This window comes from Typha angustifolia, chromosome 8, assembly GCF_048772165.1.
Source record: "Typha angustifolia cultivar Huaian chromosome 8, ASM4877216v1, whole genome shotgun sequence".
NCBI classification, from domain to species: domain Eukaryota; kingdom Viridiplantae; phylum Streptophyta; class Magnoliopsida; order Poales; family Typhaceae; genus Typha; species Typha angustifolia.
In genome coordinates this window covers 15,145,380-15,170,595 of record NC_133246.1, presented here as the reverse complement: position 1 = coordinate 15,170,595, position 25,216 = coordinate 15,145,380, and the positions used below count along the sequence as shown (strand labels likewise).

The 25,216-nt window shown below is 38.6% G+C and overlaps 4 protein-coding genes across 4 annotated transcripts; 3 read left to right on the top strand and 1 right to left on the bottom strand.

Moving 5' to 3' along the window:
- Positions 1–1,593: 1,593 nt before the first annotated feature.
- Positions 1,594–5,841, bottom strand: LOC140764689 (uncharacterized). The gene is made up of 4 exons (XM_073103385.1): positions 5,552–5,841; positions 2,537–3,152; positions 2,153–2,426; positions 1,594–1,867 (listed from the first exon to the last, which is right to left on the bottom strand). Exons 1-4 carry the CDS (start codon positions 5,712–5,714, stop codon positions 1,826–1,828), a joined length of 1,095 nt encoding a protein of 364 aa, XP_072959486.1. The 5' UTR covers positions 5,715–5,841; the 3' UTR covers positions 1,594–1,825.
- A 744-nt stretch (positions 5,842–6,585) lies between these two features.
- LOC140764874 (bZIP transcription factor 39-like) lies at positions 6,586–11,688 on the top strand. Its single transcript, XM_073103696.1, has 2 exons — positions 6,586–8,357; positions 10,984–11,688. The coding sequence occupies exons 1-2, from the start codon at positions 6,728–6,730 to the stop codon at positions 11,442–11,444; spliced, it is 2,091 nt and encodes a 696-aa protein (XP_072959797.1). The 5' UTR covers positions 6,586–6,727; the 3' UTR covers positions 11,445–11,688.
- A 626-nt stretch (positions 11,689–12,314) lies between these two features.
- LOC140765955 (uncharacterized) lies at positions 12,315–19,415 on the top strand. Its single transcript, XM_073105304.1, has 13 exons — positions 12,315–12,738; positions 13,076–13,138; positions 13,488–13,925; positions 14,415–14,486; positions 15,236–15,361; positions 15,462–15,674; positions 16,729–16,776; positions 17,283–17,444; positions 17,533–17,694; positions 18,125–18,218; positions 18,284–18,402; positions 18,512–18,556; positions 18,948–19,415. Exons 1-13 carry the CDS (start codon positions 12,394–12,396, stop codon positions 19,182–19,184), a joined length of 2,124 nt encoding a protein of 707 aa, XP_072961405.1. The 5' UTR covers positions 12,315–12,393; the 3' UTR covers positions 19,185–19,415.
- Positions 19,416–21,870: 2,455 nt separating this feature from the next.
- Positions 21,871–24,670, top strand: LOC140765154 (protein NRT1/ PTR FAMILY 3.1-like). The gene is made up of 3 exons (XM_073104095.1): positions 21,871–22,018; positions 22,718–23,504; positions 23,649–24,670. Exons 1-3 carry the CDS (start codon positions 21,952–21,954, stop codon positions 24,571–24,573), a joined length of 1,779 nt encoding a protein of 592 aa, XP_072960196.1. The 5' UTR covers positions 21,871–21,951; the 3' UTR covers positions 24,574–24,670.
- Positions 24,671–25,216: the final 546 nt, after the last annotated feature.

Sequence of the window (25,216 nt, the reverse complement as noted above, 5' to 3'; positions counted from 1 at the left end):
TGATTAGGATTGAATAATCAATTTTGAAGGTTAAGAATTAATGGTGAAAAGCAATGAACCGTAGGTCTGTGTGAGCAAGACACTGCAGAGATGGTTTGTAGGTTAATATTATAATTATTGTGGTTATTAATAATTAGTTCTAATTTGAATTAAATTTTTTTATCTAGGTTTATAATTCTCACGTGAAAATCTTTGTATGTGATGGTCTTTTCATGCCCTAGTTTTATGTATTATACTATTGATAGCACGAGATAAATTTGATCTCCTAGGGTAAAACTTTTTGAATATATCATTTTAAATGTAAAAACAAGTATGGTATACTTGTAGCCTGAACGAGGATGCACCTTGGACGTGTATCTCTCTTTTTGTTAGACATAGAGCTATATCATCTAGACGTTAGGCTGGATAAGTACGAGATCTATTGCATGTGATTGTATTTCGTCGCTAATCGAGTGAAGGGCAATCAGATTAAAGGCATGATGTGTTTATTGTATCCTTCCTCGAGCTGGTGTGGCCACAGACCAGTAATTCAGCACAAGGTGTGGCACATCACATGCAATACCTTGTTATTGTTGCTAGTTCCCGCGATGTGGCGTCCTAGATGGGATCTCTTACCCCTCTACCTAAAGGTTATTATTATTATTATTATTATTATTATTATTATTATTATTATTATTATTATTATTATTATTATTATTTTCTTCTTTTGAATTTTGTCATTTTGTAACATATCTTCTTGTTAGTCATCCATGGTAACAGAATCTTTATTTATTTATTTTGGCTCTGTTTTTGGGAGAAAATATGAATATAGACAAGAGAGACACAGGAAAGGGGAAGGAAGTGAGAAATATCTCCTGCATGATGAAGCGTGAGGCCACATCACAGTCGGTAACAGTGTTGTGGATATGGATTGATGTGGGCCAATTTGCCAATCTTTTTTTGATGAAATGCTAATCCCTTCTGGTGGAGAATCTATCAATTACGTCAGGCGAAGTACGAAGATGTTACTTTGATAGAAGCAACAAATGCTTCGCCTGGTGCACGCATCTGGCATCCTTTTGATGGGTCTGCAATTATGCATTTATTCAATAATGAGCAAATTCCAAGATGGCCTATTATTTTGTAGATCCTTTATTCGGGGGATAGGGTAAGTTAAATACTCTCTCCATATGAAAGCGCCTAAGGAGTAAAGCCATCATCAGCTATATATCCGAAATAAGGTTTGAGAATTAACTCTGTTCCTAACTTATGAATATTTTTATTAGATGGTAATCTCTCTTTTACCGGGTGGATAAAAGGTGAAAATTGATGGATTCTCCGTCTAGTGCTGCTCCTTTCCTCTCTTTTTATTTGCCACAATTCTAATCTGTCAGGTGTCCATAGAGACTGACTCTCTCCTTACAAACAAAACATCCTGTGGTCTGTGGATGAGATTTTTCTTCTTATTCAACATTTCTTTAAATGCAAAATTTGTAGGTATATCCACACTTGAGCTCTTGGCGTCTGGAGTTAGTGAGCTCTCTGTATCCATGGTTCTTAATCTAATATAAGCCTTCTTTTTTTCTTCAAAGAAGGAAAGGAAGAATCTCTCTCTCTCTCAATCTTTACCTCTCTTATTTAGAAACATAACAATTAGGTAACCAATAGTCCCAATGAAAATAGAATACACCAGAAACAACATAATATGCTAAAAAGACATCCAAAGTTTATGAAGTCAATATTACAACAAAGTGCCTACAATTGAACAAGAGTTTAGAGATCCAGAGCATCTTTCCTAGCTGAACACACTTGAAAGTAACATATGTCATGTATCCAGAAGTCTCTTCTAGCCATTTTGCAAGTGATCAAAGCTCTGGTAGAATGGAACCTGCACAAGCACAGCAGTTAATTCAAATCCTGGTAAATGACAGCTAGGGCTGTCGTATTGAGAGGCTGTGTAGTGGTCAGTGGTCACAACACAATATAGCTTAATTAACTAGATCTGTTTTGACCCATCCAGCGCCACATATTGGTATACACCAAAAGAAAACAGTTTTGTCAAGAGTTGTCTGTCTACTGGAACATTTCCAACCTAAATACACTGAGATAATGGGAAACTATAGTTCAACTCTGTTAAAACTCCAGACGACACTAGATGGATACATATGCCTACCTGGATGGTTTGCGTGAGATTGTGATAGCAGTGTGGGTGCATCATCCAAGGCATGGGCCATTGCACATAGACAGCATTCCTGAAAGTTTGTTGGCAACCAACACCACTAACGGGGCTCATAGTTGTGTCAGATGGTTGATAGTTCAAAGTAGCTTGATTTCTTGGGAAGTTACCAGACTGAAGATAACCTGCCTCATATTGCAACATTGGAGGCTGAAGGGCATTAAATGTCCCTAGGCTGTAGTTATGGCCAGGCACGACACTGCTAACATACCTGTAAAAGAGTTGAAGTGGTTATCTGCATTCTTAAATTAACAGAAGCAATTGGATGCAGATCAAAATTTGCAATGGAAGTACTGAATGATAGACCCAATAGGCTGATACCTTTCATAACTTCGATCATAATCTGGATCATAGCGATCCTTTTCCCTGTCTCTAAAAACAGCAACTCTAGGAGGACTATCCTTTATGTTGATCTTCTCGCTCTCTTCTACAAGACGTTTGCATCTTGCAATTTCGTCCTTGCCCAAACACAAGTTCCTTTTATCGGCTGTAGTTGTAGGAAATGGGCATTCTATGTCAGTAATATTGGAATCACAGAAAATGCGAGCCCGTGCTTTATCATATTCCTCCTTCCTCTCTTCAACAGTTTTCATGAGACTTTTCTTGGTTTCTACATCAAGTGCGTCACTTTGGGAAGCTTTGTTGGGTCTTTGACGAATAACGACCTTCAAGTGCTCTGCTGTCTCACTTTCAGTAAGTTTACTAGGAATTTCTGATAAAGAAATAGCCGGAGACCTGCTTTCAGATGTTTTTCTTGCAATTATTTTGCTGCACGAACCATCAACTATGCTACCTGCTGCCATTGTCTCTAAACCATAATGCTGTGCAACACGATGAGCAGCACACCGAAGGTAGGAGGTTGGAAAATGCTGGAATTCAAATTCATGCAGATCGGAGTTCTGCATGAATTTCTGTATATCCAACTCCATCCGCAACACTACAGGATAAAGATATTAAGGCATTATTTTCAAGCGATAGAATAATTAAAAGGCATGCTTATTCTTTTATATCGTTTAAATATTCTCTTGAAATCCTTCAGGACAAATAAATTATCATCCCTTCAAACAGACATTTAAAATCAGCTCCAATGATATTTAACATCATAAATAGTAGGAAAGAGCATATGACAAATAATAGATTAACCTTAATATAATGCTCCATTCGGATATGTGATATGAGGAAGTTATCCCAAGGTAAACTCCTTTTCGTCACAAAATTTCACCAAGCATGAATTGAACTCAAAATGATAATTTTGGTCAAAGTTGTGACATGGAGATGTTTCTCAACTTTCTTACCTGCCTGGGAGGCACAGGGTGTAAGGGATAAAGAAAGGCGATAAAATTTTAAGATAAGCTGACAAATCATATGCAAATCTTAAACTTAGCCGCCTTTTGGGTGTTTTTTATCAACATAATGTTCTACCAAACAACAAATCGGATCCATAAGTGACAATTTCGATCAAAGTTGTGACAAGGGAGTGTTATCTCAACTTTCCTAATTCCCATCTGAGGTGGGATAAGAGATAAGCAAAGGTGATTATTATTTGGAATTAGCCTAAAAGATGTCAATTGCCTCTACCCTTTCTCCTGTCCATTTTGTCCCTACTCCCTATCAACCATCACATGACTTAGTAACACCCTCCAACCAAACAGTAATAGTTGATATAGGATATGAACCAGTCTAATCAGGATAAATCTCCTTATCGTGTCCATGGACCAAGAATATTATTTTGGTGTATAAATATATAATTGTGGTGAAAGTTCATCTTAAAAATCCAAATTATGATCGAATGACTCAGCCAAAAATAGGCGGTACTTGTCTAAAAGAGGCCTTATACTCCTGGTTCAAGATTGATTTGAATTAACTTGATTCTCAAGTATACACTAAATTCTAGAACTGAACAGTAGCTAATATATTTGGTTATTTTTCCAGCATACCTATTCCAAAGGAAATTTTTCATCTACATTTTTTTTTTCGAGGGAATATAAATTAATCGCCAGAAGAGCACCTACTGTTTACAGGACTCTCAAAGTTTTAGCCATAGTTAATATATGCTTCTAACTTCTAACTAATTTTAAAACAGACAAGCGCAATACAATAAAATATTAAGTTTTAACAAGGATTATTCTGAAAATAGTACTGAAAACCAACCAGAAGTTCAGAACACAACCAAGAAACACAAGAAAGAAAGCAATATGCCCCTTAAAAAGTTCAGTAAACAGGATTCTCACTGATCCTTTTATACAAAACCAATAGTTAATTACCATTAACCAAGAACCAATACTAAATACAAAAGAAGCTCATAGATATAAAATCATTGATCAAGAAAGTGTGACAAATATTTTCTACATTTTTAGCAGAAATCAACACCTATCCGATTCTTTCTTCTTGAATAGAAGAATCTAAAGTTGTTCATTAACATAAGCATCATACAAGTAATGAAAATAAACGGATCTCCTGCAACGTACTTAAACAAATGAACAAGGCTAACCCACAAAGTCCTTGTCAACTTGCAATTTAATGTATGATAAAATTTGAGAAGTCTATAGGTTCTTCAATCACTTTGCCATCAAATTGAAGTACCAAGTGCTTATTGTCTCCTCTATATAACAATATGAAGATATAAAGGAACCTACAAATCTTGTTGGCATTCCAAGACCTCAGAATTACATGTAAATGATACAATGAGAAGTCATAGAATGACCAAGATCTTGAATTGCTCTCTACTACAAATTAACATCGTTAAGGAATGTGAAAGCTGAAGTCAGGCATCAGATAAGACAATTTTGCATTTGCTATCAAAGCTGGAAGAGGCACTAATGTATGACCATATTTTAGCAAACTGAAAGCAGCCAAATTTCCTCTTTTTGATAGATTTATGTTTCTTTAATTGCCACAACTACTAGCAACCGGGCTAAGCACTATCACCACTAGACGCGCCAGTTAATTTTCATCTTAAACTTGCACCACCTCATCACATGAAGAAATTAGTGACCTAAATATAAACAAGATTGCATGACTAAACTGAACAATTCTTAAGCAATCAAACAAGAAAACAGATCTATCGAGAATGAGAGAGATAATTAAATACCCAACCAAAACCGCATCAAGTCCCAGCGACCAAATCCGCACCACCAATTTCTCCTCAAAACATCAAATTCAAGTTCAACATCCCAATTACACAAAAAATAAGAAGAAAAGAAACAAAAACCATCTCCCCCCGCATCAAAACCTTCTTAACTGCAAACCTGATCAGCAGAATTCCTTCGAGATCCAATCCAGAGATCGCACAACAAGAATCCGAAAGGAAACACAAATCAAGAATTGGGGGTCTACCGATGAGCCTATGTCGAGGGTTCTCGAGGGCCTCCACGAGGAATGGATCCACCCGGGATTGCCACGCCTCCGCCTCCGCCTCCGCCTCCTTCGCCTTCACCTCCTTCTGCGCGCCACTATCGTGCGCCGAGGCGCAGGATACCGGGCTCTGCACGGAGTCCATCGCTGCTACTCTCTCCGCCTCGAGATCGAGAGGAGAGAGAGGAGAGGAGAGGAGAGGAGAGGAGAGGGGTTTGGTTTTCCCTCCCACCCTCGCCTTTCTCCTCTTTGGATTGAAAGGGTTCGAGGAGCAGAAGGCTCTGGCGATTTATTTCGTCCTCGTGGGAAGATCTCAGCCGTCCATCCTACGAGTGGGGGAGATATTTGCATATTTCTCAAGTGGGAAGAAACGTGTCGGTTCTCACCGTGCCAGATATTTCGGGGACTAAAAAGAAACTTATAAATATTTTAGAAAATAAACTAAAAAAGTTGATTTCAATTTTACTTTATAAACATTTGAACTTGAACTCGATGTACATAATTTAGGTTAGTTGTTATAATTTCCTAGATAATAAGGTGCTTTAACATATAACTTCTCATTAATCTATAAGCTCACGAGAATATAAAGAATAAAGCCCAACCAGACCTAATAATATGATGACCTTTTTTAACTTTTAAACGTACTAGTTTTGTAAGGGCCCAATGAGATATTTAGAGTAGGGCCCAACATGTATCGGGCCGGCCCACTGAAATCAAAAGACATGGTTTCATTAATCATCATGAGGTTTGCCGATCATACAATATAATAAGCAATTAAAAACTTCGTATTGAATCTATTCTATGGACTGCTGAGGGCGTGGGAGGAATTAATGCAATTTTTTAGGCTCAGATTGCAAAATCCACCCTCTCTTTTGTTGCTTCTACGCATCAAAAAGTAACACCGCGTGAGTCATCCAAATTCCAAACGTATCCCAACCGTTCTTTTGAAGGGTAAACGGAAAAAATAAGAAGAAAAGGAGTATAAAAGTCTAAACAACCAAAAAAAACTATAACGCCAGCCAGAAGCTTCCCGAACCCGCGCGTATGTGAGCTACTCACCCGCACGTCACACCCGAGACCTCGCGTACTGTTTCCACCCCCGCCTTCTTCGCATTCCTCCCAAGTCTTTCCGATGCCAAAACCCTAGCCTAAATTGCCATGGCGGATTCAACCCTGATCGATCCCTGCCCCTTCGATCTTCACAATCACAGCCATAACCCCGAGCTCGAGTCCCTCAATCCAGATCTCTTCGATCCCGACCTCTTCTCCGGTAATCTCCCGATCCCTTCCGACTACGATGCGGATGCTCTCTTCGACGACTTGGACATCGACGTCGACTTCTCCGTTGACGATTTCCTCTCCGTCCCGGATTACCCGGCGCAGGATTTTAACGTGGGGTCGAGGGTCTCGTCCTCCTCCTCCCCTCCGGTATCCGGGAGCCATGACGCTGTCGTTTCCCCGGACTCGCCGGAATCCGGCGGATGCTCGGAGGCGTCGGCCGTCACCGGCGACGTGAAGCAAGAGGAGGCGGAGAAGGGTAATTGGTGCTCGAAGAGGAAGAAGCAGCAAGATGAAGATATCTTAAACGGTAACCCTAACCCTAGCCCTAGGGTCAGCAAGTTCCTGCGGTCCGAGGAGGGGAATGCGGTCTCGTCCTCGTGCGTCTTTACCGCGGGGGGTGAGGAGGATGAGAAGCGGAAGGCCCGGCTTATGAGGAATCGGGAGAGTGCGCAGCTATCTAGGCAGAGGAAGAAACACTACATTGAGGAGCTGGAGGACAAGGTGAAGGCTCTGAACTCGACAATCAACGAACTCAACACTAAGATCTCATACATCATGGCAGAAAACGCGACCCTAAGGCAGCAGCTGGGTGGAAGCGGTGCCAATTGCCTGCCCCCGGGTGTGTATCCTCCGCCACCGGGTGTGATACCGCCCATGCATTTCCCATGGATTCCCGGGTATGCTTTGAGGCCGCAAGGGTCTCAGGTTCCTCTGGTTCCTATACCTAGATTGAAGCCGCAGCAGCCTGTGCCGGCTCCAAAGGCTAAGAAGTCAGAGAGCAAAAAGGGAGGAGGGAGTAAGACCAAGAAGGTTGCCAGTATTAGCATTTTGGGGTTGGTATTGGTTCTGATGGTGGTTGGACCTGTAATTCGTGGAGTAAATCGTAAATTTGGAGGGGGCAGAGAGACAGAATTTGATGAATTTGCTACTGACAAAGGTAGGATCTTGGATCAATATCATGGGAGGGTATTGACAGTAAGTGGTCGGGGTAGTGGTTTGAATAGCACTGATGAGACTAGACTTTGCAATGGGAAAATGGGCCTTGCGGAAGGTGGTATTGATAGGATTACTGGTAGAAAATGTCATTCAGGAACGAATCTGGGACAGGATGGCGAGTCTGTTTTCTCCACTAATGCAACTGAGACTCTGCCTGCTCTATTATATGTGCCGAGAAATGGAAAGCATGTCAAGATCAATGGTAATTTGATAATCAATTCTGTTCTTGCTAGTGAGAGAGCTATTGCACATAGGGCATCTAGGGATCAGGTCAAACAGTCCTTGGGCAAAGAAAGTAAGGAGACTAGTTTGGCAGTTGCTCGCTATGTCACATCCAAGTTGGCTGCCTCGGAATCTGAAAAGGAGGTGAATCAGCATTCTAAACCATATAGGAGCTCAGCTGAGCGTCTAAGAGCTCTAGCTTCTGCTTCTGAAGATGCTTACAGGGACCATATAAAATCATCTTTTGCTGATGAGCCATTACCACAATGGTTCCATGAAGGAATGGCAGGTAAGCAATGCAAATTAGTTATTCATGCATAGGTGTATATACATGCTCCAGTTATCTAACCTTTTGTTTATAAAGTTAATTGTTGTTATTTTTGAACCTACCAGAAATTTATCCCTTATGATCTTATTGCTAGACTTAGCCATACTTAACAATTCTAATGCTATAATAGAACAGACATAGTTATAAACAAATTGATGGATTTCGTATTTGAGGACGACACTTCTTGAATAAATGTTTTATGTATATATGCATAGAAACTGCAATAATTGATAGTATAGGTCATGTGGGCTTGCACAATTTTATGCTGATTGTAATTTTGTAAGATTCATATGAATTAACAATAAATTGATCCATCGAACAGTTGAACTTTCTAACATAATGGTACTTATAGACCTCAATATGGCATACAATAAATAATCTAGGTACATTATTTGTAGGACTATTTATTGGTATTTTATATATTAACAAAAAACCTAGCTAATCCGTTTGTTTCCAATTTATAATGGTAAAAAAATGTTGTTTCTGGGAGAAAGGAAGAAAACAATTACAAAGTCAGTGATATTAAGACAGAGAAACCTGTTTCCTTATTTCCAAGGTTTAATTCCTCATTCCTTATCCAGCCATGATTCAGTAGAAGGGAGTCCTATATAAAGTAAAACATAATTAAAGTGGTCAGTAAGGAGTGGGGCATTTCTGATATGTGAACAGTAGTTATTGTGTAGTTGCAGACATTTGACATGCAAAGTGTAACAAGATGTAATCTCAAACATAGTGAACTGATGAAGAATATGGTCCTCCTTAGTATGAGATCTATCCTGCAGGCTGCAAGTGTTGTATCTGAAGACTTAGGCATTGTAGTATTATCCAAATGCACGCATAGGTTTAATCGTGCTTAAGGATTTTGGCAAGGGTGATACAACTACTGTTTTGTAAGGAGAGGGTGGAAGATCTTGCATGCTGATCAATACTATAAGATATCTCTTAATCATCCATGTGGAGTGAGCTCATATTGATAAAGAACCATTATATGATGGATATTGGAATTGTGAATGCTGACCAATGAGGGATAGCAAAATAATTTTCGCGGTTGGTAGAATGTTGAAAGCTAAGGTGTTTAACACTTGATTCTCAAATATGGTCAATTTTGTAGTGTGTAGCAGTGGATTATACTGTAATAGTAGTATCTAGTACAGGACATTACTAGAGGTACCTTATCTAATGAGTGTCTTCTTGTCCTGTTATTGGTACCGACCCTGCTTTAATGAGAGTACTCTTTCCATTAGGAGCTTCCCCTAGCCAGAGAGTAATCCGTTGGCCTCAGAGTGTATATCTGCAAACTTATTATTATAGGTTATAGTTGGTTGTCTAGTGTGCTATGCAGGTAATTCTGGCCTCTGTTATTTTCAAAACCATTTCTATGCAGATAATTCTGGCCTCTGTTATTTTCAAAACCATTTCTGTTTGCCTGGGTTATATTCTCTTACTTTCGAAGTATGGTTTGGAGTGCTGCTGGCTTTACCTTAAAAAATTGTTGTATAAAATTATAGGAGTTCAATAGGATTTACATAGAAGAGTTTGTGGAAGAACTTAGACAAGCATCCAAATGACTTTTCTTCTGTTTTTTTAGAATAAGGTGATTTGACCTGGTTATTATCATCATGGATGTTTTCTTAGTATAAAACAAGCAATTGTTTAGGGAGTCATGGAGACATTATCGTTTCGTCTCTGTGAACTTGGATACCTTTGAGCTTGAATATCAATTGCTTGGGCATGAGCTGGAGCAGGTGCTGAAGCGGGGAGCAGGTGTTGGAAGCAGTAGCTTGAAGGACAGTGTGTAGGAGTCGGAAAGGTTTTGAGGAGATTCAAACATGGATTTAACACCCTAGATAGAATATCCCTGCTACTGTACCACTACAATTGTTGTTTTATAATTGCTGTTCTCTTGCTTTTAGGTTTTCAGCTGATTTCAAGGTGGACCACTTTATTCATCTTTGTTGGGATGGAAAAATCAAGTCATGCTGATATATTTATATAACACTGTTGGTAGATGTTTTTTCTCAGCACAGCTAGTTCAAATGATATGTTTGTGCAATTCATGAGAGGATAACAAAATATATTTCCTTGCAGATATTTGTAGAGATTTATAATTGCCTTAAAGGAATGTTGTTTATGCCTAAAAAGTATATGCAGATCCATGTCTCTCTGTATTAGTTCTTACTTCGAAACACCTAGTTGTGTTCATTTACTTTCTGTGGCACGTGCGATTTCTCTGCAATGCATCAAAAGTCTGTCAATGATTTGTATAATGACGGACTAGTCTATACGTTATCCAATGGATAAAGAAAGCTTTATTTGGGGAAGTTTATATCTGTTGCATTATGTGTTGCTTCCATTTGCAAATTTAAAAGAACTAAATAACTAATCCTTGAGTTCTACATCCACCAACTGTTGTTTCAATAGATGATGCTTGCGCATTATGCTGCAAGTATTTCATGGTGCAAAGCTTGCTTAATTTTGTTTTTGAAGAAATGAAACTTGTAGTGATGTCACTCGTCTTCCTTTCCATTCTTCAATCGTTGGAAATTTGTATCTGAAGTTCTTATTTTTCTTCATGATTTTTTGACAGGCCCTGTTTTAAGTTCTGGAATGTGCACCGAGGTGTTTCAGCTTGATATTTCTCCAGCCGCTCATACAAGTGGCATTATCCCGGCTACTTCAGTTGTTAATTCTACTCCAGTTGTCAACGCCACCAAGAATCTCCCTCCATCTGCTCTTCCACAGAAGAGGAGAAACAGGAGGATTATGCCTAATGGGCCAATCCCACTCACTGGAACTACAATCAATAACACAGAACAACTCGGTAAGCCTTCTGAAAGCAGCAACTTCCATGTCAACAAACCAATTTCGCAGATAGTAGTCTCTGTCTTGGCTGATCCAAGGGAGGCTGGTGATGGTGACGGTGATGCAAGGATCTCTCAGAAGTCCCTCTCACGGATCTTTGTTGTTGTGCTTCTGGATAGTGTTAAGTATGTCACTTACTCTTGTGGTCTTCCATTTAAAACTCCTGGTCCTCATCTAGTGGATTAATTCAGATGAGAGAGTACACCAGGGTTTTGGTCTAGGACGGAATGCTACAGTAAAATGGTTAGTTCAGTTAGGCGAGTTTTATCTCCTAAAACTAACATATGTATAGATACATGTCTGCTACCATTTTCCCAGTAGACTTTTAAAAGTCTTTGCCAAGGGTCTGTATCTGTACTGGTCAAAGTTTTATATCTTTAAGCTGACTAAAAGTTATTAATGCTCACCCTTATTTGGGACGGTTCCTGAATTTCAGTTGATTTTAGCTAGTGATTTGGGTGTGGATGTAGGCGTGGATGTGGGTGTGGGAAGTGGAAATTTGATGGTGTTTCAATTAACCGATGGTGTTGAAATTTGAATTTAGATGTTGGGATGTTATACTCCTAATGTATAAAAATGTAATTTGAGCCTTTGGATTTCTTTTTAATGCATTTTATTTAAACAAAAAGAAATAGTAATAGTTATAGCTATATATATATATATTTATAGCTAAATTATTTAAACAAAAACAAAATTATAGTTAAATTCTTGACGGTGAGGATGTTTTCTTTTTCTTTTTTCAATTGGTGAGGATGTTTTCGCAGTGGCAGGAAGTCAGGTATTCTCAACAGCGTCTTTAGGTTGTTGAACGACTGGATGCTGCTGCATGTAAGACGGATCATCGAAATTGTGAAAATGCTACAACTTTTATTAGGCTTATCTATACCCACAAATATATATGTATATATATATTTTAATCATTTAAAAGCTTGTATGCTAATATATATATTATTAAATCTGATAGCATATAAGATTGACAACTGAGCTATTGCTCGAAGCTGGCGCGTAGTTGACCTAAATACCTAATTCGAATGGAATACGAGCGACATATAATAATAGTCTCTATTCTAAAGCGGAGCAAGCGTTATCCGAAGCTAACACTGCCGCTCCCGCTCCCCCTCCTGCTCCTCTTCCCATGGCGCTGGCCACCAAGAACTTCCCGCCTTTATCATTCTGTCCTTGTCCAAACCCGAACCATAAATCCAAACCTAGATTTATTGCTAAAAAGCCCTCGTTCTCACCTCGTAGAGCCCTAGAGATTCGCTGTGCGAAGCGGACGGGGAAGCAGCGGTACCCATCGGAGAAGAAGAAGCTCGAGAGGGCGAGCAAGACCCAACTCAAAACCGAGGTCGCGAACCGCGAGGACGGGTTCTGGAGACTCTCCAAGCTCGGCGTCCCCGCGCACAAGGACCCCGGCAAAGATTCCGTCGCCGTCTCCCTTCCTCTGCTCGAAGCAATTGCCAAAGTGCTCGAATTTCCGGTAATTATGAAGGGTTCTCAGTAATTTCTTTTTTTTGGGTTATGATGGAAATTAGTACAAGTGTAGAACTATTGGAAAAATATATAGTCTTGAATCGAGTTGTGGTTTTGAGTTGCAGACAGTTGTCTCGGAGGTCATCTTATCCATTATCTTTTTAGTTCTTGTTTCTTATCCATTGCTGCTGCTTCTGATAGTTGACAATATTCATTCTAGTACTTCAGATCTCATTTTGATCATTCTGCATTTAGTGTTCAATATTTCTGTTTCTCTTGATTGTCTGACTGACACTTGTTATGTGCTCCTCATAATTTTAAAAATATGATATTTCCTGCTGCAGGTTCCTTCTATGCTACCTCTTGAAGCCTTCTCTGTTGTGCGGAAGTCCTTTGATGCAAGAAAGGTCAGCTTTGTGGAAACAAAATCTATGTTGTAATTTGTTCATAAATTGGTGCAGTTCGCAGCAGTAGAAATTTAATTAATTAATGTACTTTAGTAACCCAAACATGAGGATTAGGATAGAAGGCTTAACTGGCCTTTTGGGCGAGTCAAATTCATCTTGTATTTAAGTACAATTAACTAGTGTTACTCTAGTTTTTTAGCTTTTTGTGCTTTTATTTGTTTAATTGTGGGTCTATTAGTATTATTTACTATTTACACTCCTGTTTAAATGAGGGATAATGAGGATATAATGAAAAAGTCTCGTGCTGATTGGTCTTATATGTGTAACCTTCTAACTGTTGTTTGTGTAGGTTTTGAAGGAACCTGAATTTGTTTATACTGTGGACATGGATGTAAAGGAACTTCTAAATCTGGAACCTAGAACATGGGACTTCATCTCTAGATTAGAACCAAAACTTGGACTCGTAGAGTACATGCCTAACTTAAAGCCACCTGCTGATTTGATCAGCATTTTTGGTGAGAATGAGCAGATCAGTGGTGTTGAACTGCAAAAGATAGATGACATTGTCAGAAAAGATAGCAACAAATCTCCGCATTCTAAAAAGCCAAAGGTCGCAGTTGTAGGCAGTGGACCATCAGGCTTGTTCGCTTCCCTTGTGCTTGGGGAACTTGGTGCGGAGGTTACCTTGATAGAAAGGGGTCAGGCAGTTGAGCAGAGAGGGCGTGACATCGGCGCACTGGTTGTTAGACAAATTCTTAAAACAGAAAGTAATTTTTGCTTTGGGGAGGTATGCTCTCAATTTAGATCTTCGCATGTACCATGGAATCTCCTAATATTTGATTTCATCCTTATTATTGTACTGTTGGATGAACCATTTCAATATCTTGATTTCCTGGTTTTCTTCCAATTATCTATGTTGATCGTTGAACTTGCTCATCTCTTCTTTTCTCAACTTGGTTACAATGCGATTATGATACTATGCTACTTCCATTTAACTATACTTCGTATGCTTCCTTTCCATTGCAATATAGTTAAGTGTTAATTATACATTATACTAGAATTAACCATTTCTATTCCTAAATTTGCAATGCTATGGACTGGTCCAGACTTAGGATTTAACTTTTGGCGAAACTGATCTTGGTTTCTACTTAATTTTATTTGATTGTTCATTGTTGTTTAAATGCTGTAACTAGTTGTGTATTTGAAGGTTGTCCTCTGATAGATTACATCATGTCACATGTGTTGCATTATTTATGGAAGTCCTTAACCATAGCAGGGTGGTGCAGGTACATGGAGTGACGGTAAGCTGGTGACAAGAATTGGAAGGAACAGTGATAGTGTTCAAGCTGTGAGAATATCCTTCTTTTCTTATTTTGATATTTATCCTGTTTATTGGCTTTTGCTGAAAATATATGTTTAACTTATTTTCCTAAATCACTTCCTTTGTAATCTCTCATCCTCATGTTATAGTAGTTTCCTCATAAAGCTACTTAATAAGTTAGTATAACTGCATGTCTTTGCCACTATCATGTCAATTAGGTATATATTGATGGAAAATATTCTTAGATAACTTAGTTGGAGTGTGGAATTTCCCAGAAGTCCATATTTTGACCACAATAACTATATTTTCTCAAAAACAGCATCTCTATGCGGGATTCTACTCTCATCCTGTAAAACAGCATGCTACAATGATCTTTTATCTCTGCTCCTTCTCTGTCAAGAAGAACAACGATGGGGCTGTAATACCCTTAGTTTATTTAGATCTTTGAAGGTACTGTAAGCTAAGAACCACTTATTTACATTCATTGGCTCCTATAGGCATTTATTTCTGAACCTAATAGATTTTTTTTTTTGGGGTGACAAATTTGATCCTTTCAAAGAAGTAATCATTTACCAGTTGAAAGTATTAAAATTCTGCTCAGCTGAATATATTGTCCTGTTGTTAAAGTTATCCATGGTAGTGTTCCATTCTTACTGCTGATCAACCATATTCTTGCTAAAGGGAAAACTACCAATTTATGTTACAAATTGGAGTTAGCCAAATATTTATGATGCTTAATATATAAGCTGTTGAGCATGTTTACTCCCTCGTTTCAGGTTATGAAAACTTTAGTTCACTTTGGAGCCCCACCAAATATTTTAGTTGATGGAAAACCTCACTTGGGAACGGATAGATTAGTCCCACTGCTACGCAACTTCCGCCAGCATCTAAAGGACTTGGGTGTGGGTATCATTTTCTATCTCTTCAGTAAAGTATAATGTGGTGCTTTGTGTCTTGCCTTTTATGCTTATCTTTTTCTGTTCTATTGGTTTCACCATGCAGGTAGTTATAAAGTTTGGTACTAGGGTGGATGATCTTATTGTTGAAAATGGACAGGTTTTGGGGGTTGTAGTTTCTGATGCAACACAGGAACCAGGTTCCGATAACCAGAGATTGTTATATGACGCAGTTGTTCTAGCAGTTGGTCATTCAGCGAGAGATGTATACCGTATGCTACTTCAGTATGATACAGATATTGCCCCCAAGGATTTTTCTGTAAGATCTCATATTATTTTGTTAGTTTGCTGCATTCATTATCTCAACTACTTATCCCACTAGCTGCTGATTATAGTTACAATTGATACATCTGATGGCTTAAAATTTTGGCAAGATTTTGTGCTACTCCTGGAAATATACTTTCTTTGCTTGGTTTGAAGCTAGAAATCCTTAAGATATTCCTTTTAGTATGTCAAATTTTAGTTCTAGATCTTCTTATCAATATTCATATAAATTCTAGCTCTCAGAATTTTCAAAACCTAAATAATTGTTGCATTATTCGATCTTCCCTCCTTCATTTTATATATAATTGTTGTAAGGATATATTGTGCAACTCAAGATTGATTGGATGATGAAGTTAAGATGAAATGATTGGTGCTACTTTAGCATATGGAGAAAGAAAAGACTGCTTGTAGGGGCAACTCTGATTGAAGGAACTAGCAGAATAATGTTTAAGGCGGTTTGTACTTTGCACATGTCCCAGGGAGAGAACATGTTGCACTACATAAGATCAACACAACTGAAATATAATGTTCAGTAAGAGTACCTTGGTCAAAATAGATCTGAATGGTGGATGGGATTCCTGTAGTTGATCCCAGATAGTTGGAGTTTTTTTTGGAGATGAATTATTCTTAGCCCCCTTGGAATATCATTTTTTTCTACGTACATCTCCTGAACTTTTTTTTAACCATATAGATCCCCTGACCTACTTTTTATTTTTCTTAGCTGAGGGATCTGTGTAAATACTTTTTTAGTTCAAAGATTCAATGTGGATAATAAAAAAGGCTTAGGGGCATATATGAAAAACAATTATAGTTCAGGAGGACTAAATGTAATTATCATTTTTTTTTTAAAAAGTCTGTAAGCAATATGATGTACACAGCTTAAAAAGTATGTTATTATGTATCAAGAGTTATAGTTAGTTCTTTTATCACTGGTTAGTTATTTCATTGATCCTATCTCATCTCTTTTAAGTGATATTGAGAAGAATCTAGTTGCTGCTTTATTATTTGTTCTCTTGTCTATATGCTCATTGCTCAGCATGTGTTTGCAGGTTGGCTTACGAATTGAGCACCCCCAAGAATTGATAAATAGCATCCAAGTAAGTTAAGTACTTTTGTTGTTTCTCAGCTGATTTCTGGATGACCTTTATGTAATGATTTCTCATAGTTGCTTGGCAACACTTCTACTTATCTATGAAATGCATGTTTAAGATCAAGTACTTAATCTTCTCTCCGAAGAAAAAAAGAGAAGAAGAAGAAGAAGAATGGAAAAAAAAGAGAGCAAGTACTTAAATCACAAATCCAGTTCCGAGAAGCAAATATTCATCGCTATTCACCATAAACTCTCTAGAAATACTAGTTATAGGATAAATTTACAGTTAGTTTTTGGGATCATGATCATTGTTTTACTTTCTACTGAGTTATTTTTAACAATTTTATGGTGATGTTACTATACTACTAAAGATGAAATTTATCAGGTTTGGTCAGTTATGCCTCATTAGGATAGGTAATAACATTGTTATTGAATTTATTTGGAATCTTAAATGTGGCAACTTTACAAACAGATTTTGATTTTTTTTTTTTGGTGCATAATGTAAATTGCTAGTACTCTGCATTGGCTGCTGAAATTCGCAATGGGCGTGGTAGAATACCTGTTGCTGATTACAAAATAGTGAAGTATGTTAGCGAAGGGAGCAACGGCACCCTCCCTGATTCACAAGAACTGAATAGGAGCTGTTACTCCTTTTGCATGTGTCCTGGTGGACAGGTAGATTATGTGCTTATCTTTTGTCTGTGTTTTTGTCAACTATGCCAAGTGAATGACTTTGTTGAAGTGCATGATGGATTGATGGCAGGTTGTTTTAACTAGTACAAGTCCATCAGAACTCTGCATCAATGGCATGTCATTCTCTCGGCGTGCATCGAGGTGGGCAAATTCAGCTCTTGTGGTGACTGTCTCCTCAAAGGATTTTGTTTCCTTTCAGTCTCATGGTCCTCTTGCTGGTGTTGAATTTCAGGTACTTTTAACAAAGTGTCATTTGTAAGATATTAAAAATCTTCATTCAACAATTTTGTAAATTTTGTGATACCATGTGTGATACCATATATGATGGTAGAAAATCATCACCCTGACTGGCACTGACTGTATCTATCCAGAAAGACTGAAACCTTCAATGGAGATTAAGGAGAACCATCAGATGAATCTTCTGTCAACAGAGATGTTCATATAGATCTATAATCTATCTCAATAATTGAAACTTATAGAACCATGAAAGTTCTATAAATATTGAAGTACCAAAATTATTTTCAGTACCTTTATTTATATTTTCTGATATAGTAGCTGTGCCATTCTAGAATCTCATTTCAAGTAACTAGTTGGATTATCTTTCTTTTTATTTCTTTCATTCTGTTTCTGGTATAACATGATTATCATTTGAATTTGTTCAGAGGGAATTTGAAAGAAGAGCAGCTGTAATGGGGGGAGGAAATTTTGTTGTCCCTGTACAATGCGTCACTGATTTCCTTGATAACAAATTATCAGGTATCACTTTCGATTGCTTAGATGATGAGTCATAACTACACGAAAACTGACTGTGCTTTTTCTAGTTATGTCCCTACCACCATCAAGCTACAGGTTGGGGGTACGAGCATCAAACCTCCATGAGCTTTTCCCTCCTCACATAACAGAAGCTTTACAACAGTCAATAGTAATGTTCGACAAAGAGGTTCGTACACTGTGTGCTTTCCTTTTACTCATCTTGTCATTCAAGGCGCAATCTCTTAGGAAACCAGTTAGGTACACATTTAATTTTTTGATTTTATGAAACTTGTCAGCTGCCGGGCTTTATTTCCAAGGAGGCCCTACTTCACGGTGTAGAGGTAATATATTATCTGTGCACCACTTGTCTCTCAAAACAGAAAAATAAGAACAATAATAAATGAAAAATTATATGGACATCCATGATCTTTAACTTCTTTACATCCATTTATTCCTGAATTTTGGTCACTAACTAGGTTCTCCTTAACAAGCTCCCTGATTGCTAGTGAATAATTAAGACATTGTTAAAAGTGTCAATCTTATGTAGAGCATAATATCTTACTGATAAGTTAACTTGGTTACTTTTTCATATTTATAGCCGCAGCCTTAGCCAGCTGATAAAATTGGAATCTTCATTGCTGAGACACTTGTATACATGCCGCACAATTTAGTACTATTCCTTTCTTATCTCATTTTTTCCTGAAAAATCCTTGTTTGTGGACTCTTCTGCAGACTAGGACGAGTTCACCTCTGCAGATTTTACGGCATGCAGAGACCTACGAGAGCACATCATTGAAAGGGTTGTATCCAATAGGTGAAGGTGCAGGTTATGCAGGCGGAATTGTAAGCGCTGCTGTTGATGGCATGTATTGCGGTTTTGCATTAGCCAAGTGCCTCTCTCTCTACCATGGGGATATAGAGTCCATACTAGGTAAAGTACAGAAACAAACAGGTTTTGTGAAATATTGAGGATATCTCATTAAAAAGCTTAACCTAGGAAATGGAGGGCTTAATTGTTTCCTTGTAATTAAATCAAAGATGCTATGATCTTCAAGGAAATTGAGATTTCTAATTTGTAGTAGTAGTAGTATTTGAAAAGCCTTTGGAATTTTGATCTCCAAATGGGTCTAAACGTGAGGTGGAGCAAAGTATGTAACAAACCTTTTGCTAAATGGAAGAAAGGACACTAGCTTGAGTAAATATTTTGTTACAACATTATTGTATGATTTTTCTATTGTTTAGTCTTACATATTTATTTATTTATTTATTTGAGAGAGAAACCTCTGGAAGCTAGCTATTACTGCTGCTATTGTTGTGTTATATCTTTGCTGTCACAAAGATAGTGACATATAACTGCTTTCTCAGCAGGAAGAAGTGTATACTAATACTTTTATCTTAATATGGCACCATCATGAGGAGTGCTAATGCTAATTACTAAATATTGGTACTAAGAGAAAGGAACAAATGCGTATCCAAATAATCAGATTCATTTTCTTCAGAATATGACAGATTGCTAATCTCTTAAATGTGTCATAAATTGCTCTAAGAAAATGGACAAGTTTTTGAGTAAATTATTCTATCATCTCATAGTGTGGAGCCAAAGCCAACAGCTTCTGGACTCAATTGTTGTACCAAACTATCATGTTTAGAAAGAAAAGGAAACCATCCTTATGTAAGTTCATCTTTATCAACTATTGAGTGAATGGCTATACAAGAGTAAACTGTAAACATTTTTTATTCTTTCAGATTTTATGAGAAGTCACCTTATGCCCCTATTGTTATATTAAAAAGTCCTTTTTTTTTTGGTGTGTAAAGTTAGGTTTAGGGTGAAGGTAGAATATAAAAGAAACAAAAAGAGTGAGTTATGATACAAAATATAAAAACTATCTTTTTCTAATACTTGAAGTTTTTGTCTTAAGACTATTAAATGAGAGACAGAGAGAGAGACAGAGAGAGACCCAACCCATGGCAAATGGATGGGACCTCACTAGCTAACCACCATGTGCTCTAGTATCCCCATTCAATATATTCTTTAAGACATAACCACACATTATGTTGGAAGCTTGGGAAACTCTTTTACCTTATCTTCTGGGAGTGATCTAGTGGAGGAGAACAAAGGCTTGATGTGGGGCCATTCCCACTTGTGAACAAGCAAAGGAGTTTATCCAACTAAAAGAAAAGTTAGGGTAAATTATAGTTCATCCCTTGCAGTATGATCCCGTTGTTTTAACTTACTTCTATACATTCTAAACTTAAAAACTACATTTCTTTCTGGTCCATACTAAAATATGTAATTGCTCCTATAGATCCAAAGATCTAACAAGTGTAGTCACTTGCATCTTGGTCTGGACTATGACGAAGTTAAACATTAATAGGTCCAAATACAACACAGAGGTAAGTTCGCCAAATCGAAAAATTGTATTAAAAATTTATTTTGTGAGATTTCTACATTTTTACGTCATTACGTTTCACTGATATCAATGTGAACTGATGTGTAAAGTTGGCAATCCGAATCAAAACGCTATATGTTCAGGTTAACAGGACAAGTCCAAAATAAAGCGTCTCCTTCCCAAAGCAAGCAAACAACAATCAATCACCAAACCGTTCCTTAATGGAGAAAGGCAATACCACATGAAAATGACACCACCACTGTGGCATGCATTGTCCTCTCCCACCTCCACCTCCACCTCCACCACAGCCCATCGCTATCAAACCACCACCACCACCTCCACCGCCATGATCGATCTCAAAGCCAACACATGGTGAAGCTGGCCGTCGTGCATCAAAAAGTGGAGTCCTTTTCCTACTCTGCTTGCCGTTTGTGCACCAAAAGGACCCACGTCGATTGATCTGCCAATATAATAATATACGAGTCCGAATGGTGCACTTAATTGCTATATATGTATAGACCGAACTTACTGTATCAGATATATCTGCATTGGTATTTTAAATCTATAAGAACTTATAATATTACTGAAATCTATAGCATAATTAGTAAACATATACCAAAAATATATATCAGAGATTAGAGTAAAAGTATGAAAAATAGTCTTACCATAATCTTACTTCAGATGCTATTCGTAGTAAAAAAACCTCAACCCACATGAATTGGATTTATCCTACCCGTTTTCACCCACGAGTGCCAACGTGGGCATCATCTCTAGCTCTAAACCCTAACAGGCTGCAAGATTCCAAATGCCAAGAAGAAGAAGAAGAAGAAGAAGAAGAAGAAGAAGAAGAAGGAGATGCACGTGGCTGGGCTTTTTAGCTGGGGGACTACTCTGTGATCAAAACGTGTAAAGATCCAAACTTGTGTCACTTTGAAAGAGTAGCCGTTAAAGTTGGACTGAGACACTCAGCCAGAGAGTGTTTCTGGCCGGCGTCGCGTCTTTAGGGTTTTTTTTTTGTCTGACAAGTTTACGACACGCATGACGCATATGCTATGAGACATATGATCCTCAGAAAGAGACATCACTATCATTATTTTCATTTATATCCTTCTCTTTATGGGATCCTCTGCATATTAGAACTCACGAATTTGCTACGTACCTTAAATATTATATATAAATATAAATATAAATATAAATATTATATATATATTATATATATATACCCCGGCCTTCACATGGAATGCAGGATAGTGGCATTGGTCCTCCCCTAACTCGTGACTCTTATTATTTGATCTCCTCTTATTCGCCATTGGAGAGTTAAACTTGGAAGCATCCAGCTCAAAGCAATGGCTGAGGATGGAAGAGAGAGGGAGGGGAAGCAGGGTGGTTTCAAGACCATGCCATTCATACTAGGTGAGAGAGATTAACCATACTCATGTTATTATTATTTTTTTTAGCATTGCATGTTAATTTTTCTTCTGGGTTTCATAAGATTCTATCTGGAGGAATATTTATCTAGTCATTTTATAGATCTGGTGCTGATCATGATGGGATTACATCAAACTGTAGTCAACTCGGAATATTGTTAATCTACCTCAACCTTTTTTTTTTTAAAGAATAAGCTATGCCAAGTGGGAATCTTTTATTTCCTTGTTATTTTGAAGAGGGATGTTTTCCAAGTTCATCAAGGTCTTTATTTGTCTAGCTTTCGTTCTCCGGGAAGAAGTAAAAGAAAGCCTTGCTTTGGTGAGTCTCTTGTTGCAAATAGTGATCGGAAATTGAAACTTTTAATCGATTATATGGATGTAAATCTACCTGGAAAAGTTTTTTTTTTTTTTTTTTAATTAAGAGTGAGTGAGTGGGTTTCTTTGATTTAATCGACCATCAAAACAAAGCCATGAAGAAATATTTTACTAGCTGGATGTATATATGTTTGGGTTTCTTTCTCTATTAACTCCATGACTGAATGCCAAGCCATGTCTCATTTATGCAATCACCAATGAAGAACCTAAACTTTACCATCTAAAAGACTTCCTTTTTTTATTTTCTCTCTTTTGTCATTTCATCAAACACTTAACGTTTCTCTCTCTGTCCCTCTCGCTCTGCATGCAGCAAATGAAGTATGCGACAGATTCGCGACCACTGGCTTCAATGCCAACATGATCACCTACTTAACTCAGCAGCTCCACCTCCCTCTAGTCGAGGCCTCAAATACCCTCACCAACTTCGGCGGCACGTCGAGCCTGACGCCGATCATCGGCGCCATTATAGCCGACTCCTTCGCCGGCCGTTTCTGGACGATAACCGTCGGCTCAATTATCTACCAGCTCGGCATGATCAGCCTCACCGTGTCTGCCCTCCTCCCGGCTCTCCGGCCGCCGCCATGCTCCCCGCCACAAACCCAATGTCATCAAGCCTCCACGTGGCAACTCCTAGTCCTATACCTATCGCTGCTTTTGACGTCGATCGGTTCCGGCGGCATCCGGCCATGCGTTGTCACCTTCGGCGCTGACCAGTTCGATCTGCACGGGCCGCGGCCGGCGGGGGGCGAGCAGAAATGGAGCTTTTTTAATCTCTACTTCTTTAGCATGGGTTTAGCTGTGGTCTTGGCGTTGACTGTGGTGGTCTACATACAAGAGAATGTGGGGTGGGGTTGGGGATTTGGAATTCCGACCATTGCTATGTGCATCTCTGTGATAGCCTTTGTGTTTGGCTACCCTTTGTACATTAAGATGAAGCCAGGTGGTAGCCCTTTGACCAGGTTGACTCAAGTCATAGTTGCTGCCTTTAGGAAGAGGCATGTGGTCAAACCGGATGATCCAAGTCTTCTATACGAGGATAAGGAGCTGGACATTGATATTTCCACTACTGGGAGACTTCTCCATACCAACCAACTAGTGTAAGCCTACACCATCAGAACTATTAGTTTAGTGGCAATATTTTTTTATTTTTTATTTTATTTAAAACTTTGTGAAACATAGACTATAAGTGTTTTTTTTAGTCGCCGCTAAATGTAGTACAATGTTATGTTGTGTATACTTAGGTTCTTGGATCGAGCAGCCATAGTGACAGATGCCGACATGCTGGAATCTGGCCGGCCGGGGCTGTGGAGGCTGTCGACGGTCCACCGCGTCGAGGAGCTGAAATCGATCATCAGAATGCTGCCAATCTGGGCCGTCGGGATCCTCCTCGTCACGTCGGCCTCGCACAACTACACGTTCACGATCCAGCAAGCGCGCACTATGGACCGCCACCTCTCGCCGCATTTCCAGATCCCTCCGGCCACCCTCTCGATCTTCTCCGTCCTGTCTATGCTCCTCAGCTTAGCCTTCTACGACCGCGTGTTCGTGCCCGTCGCCCGCCGGTTCACCGGAAACCCATCCGGCATCACCTACCTCCAGCGCATGGGCATCGGCCTCGCCATCGCCGTCTCGGCCAACGTGGCGGCCGCCCTCGTCGAGATAAGAAGGAAGGCGGTCGCCGCCGAGCATGGACTTTTAGATAGCACTAATGCAGTCATCCCCTTCAGTGTATTCTGGTTAGTGCCACAGTATGCCATCCATGGGATAGCAGAAGCCTTCATGTCTGTCGGTCATATGGAGTTCCTCTACGACCAGGCCCCGGAGAGCATGCGGAGCACCGCCGCAGCCTTGTTCTGGCTGTCGATATCGATCGGAAACTACGGCGGGACATTGCTGGTGACGATGGTGCATGATTATACTAAGAAGAAGGGGGACTGGCTTCAGGATAATATCAACAGAGGGAAGTTGGATTACTACTACTGGCTTGTGACTGGGATCCAGGTGTTCAATCTTGTGTACTATGTTATATGTGCGGCTTTTTATACTTTTAAGCCATTGGAAGTGACTGGTGGGGTTGAGAATGGAACAAAGGGAATTGAAAAGGATGGTAGTGGAAGAGAAGTGGAGTTGTTAGGAGTTGCCAAGTCTGGAGGAAGCTTGGTATAGGTGTGTAGATAGTTGACAGTAGATAAATATATCTAAAAGAAAGTGAAGCTATCTTTCTTTCTACTGTGTACTTGAACCTAGGTATTAAATAAAATTACACGGAATCCAGTACTAATAGGTTGGTTCCAAAAAAAACAAAAAAAAAAAAACTGCGTATATATATATCTCCGAGTACCCTTATTTGAAATATTAAAATAATAATAATAATAATGTGATCTATAAATTTCACCAACGTTGAAGCCTAAAGTTCCAAAAGGACAATATATTGAAAGTGACTATGAATCAGCTAAACCATTTCAAGTTCAAATTTCCAAGAAGACATCAATCATTCAAAGATTTTCTTAGGTCTTAAATCTTTGTTACTTTATTTAATTGGTTTGTTTGGCTTCACTGAATCTTATATATATATATATATATATATATATATATATATATATATATCCTGAATGAAGCCTTCATCAAACCTTTCACTGAATAAGGCAAACCAATTTAAATAAAAGCAGAGTAAAGGTAAGGCAACAATAAAGCATCAACCAAAAGTCATTGGAAAAATAGTAAAACGAGCAATCTCGTCATTCTATATATTTTAACCAGAATAATAGTGTACCATTATGTATATGTAAACTTATATAATTCTCCACAC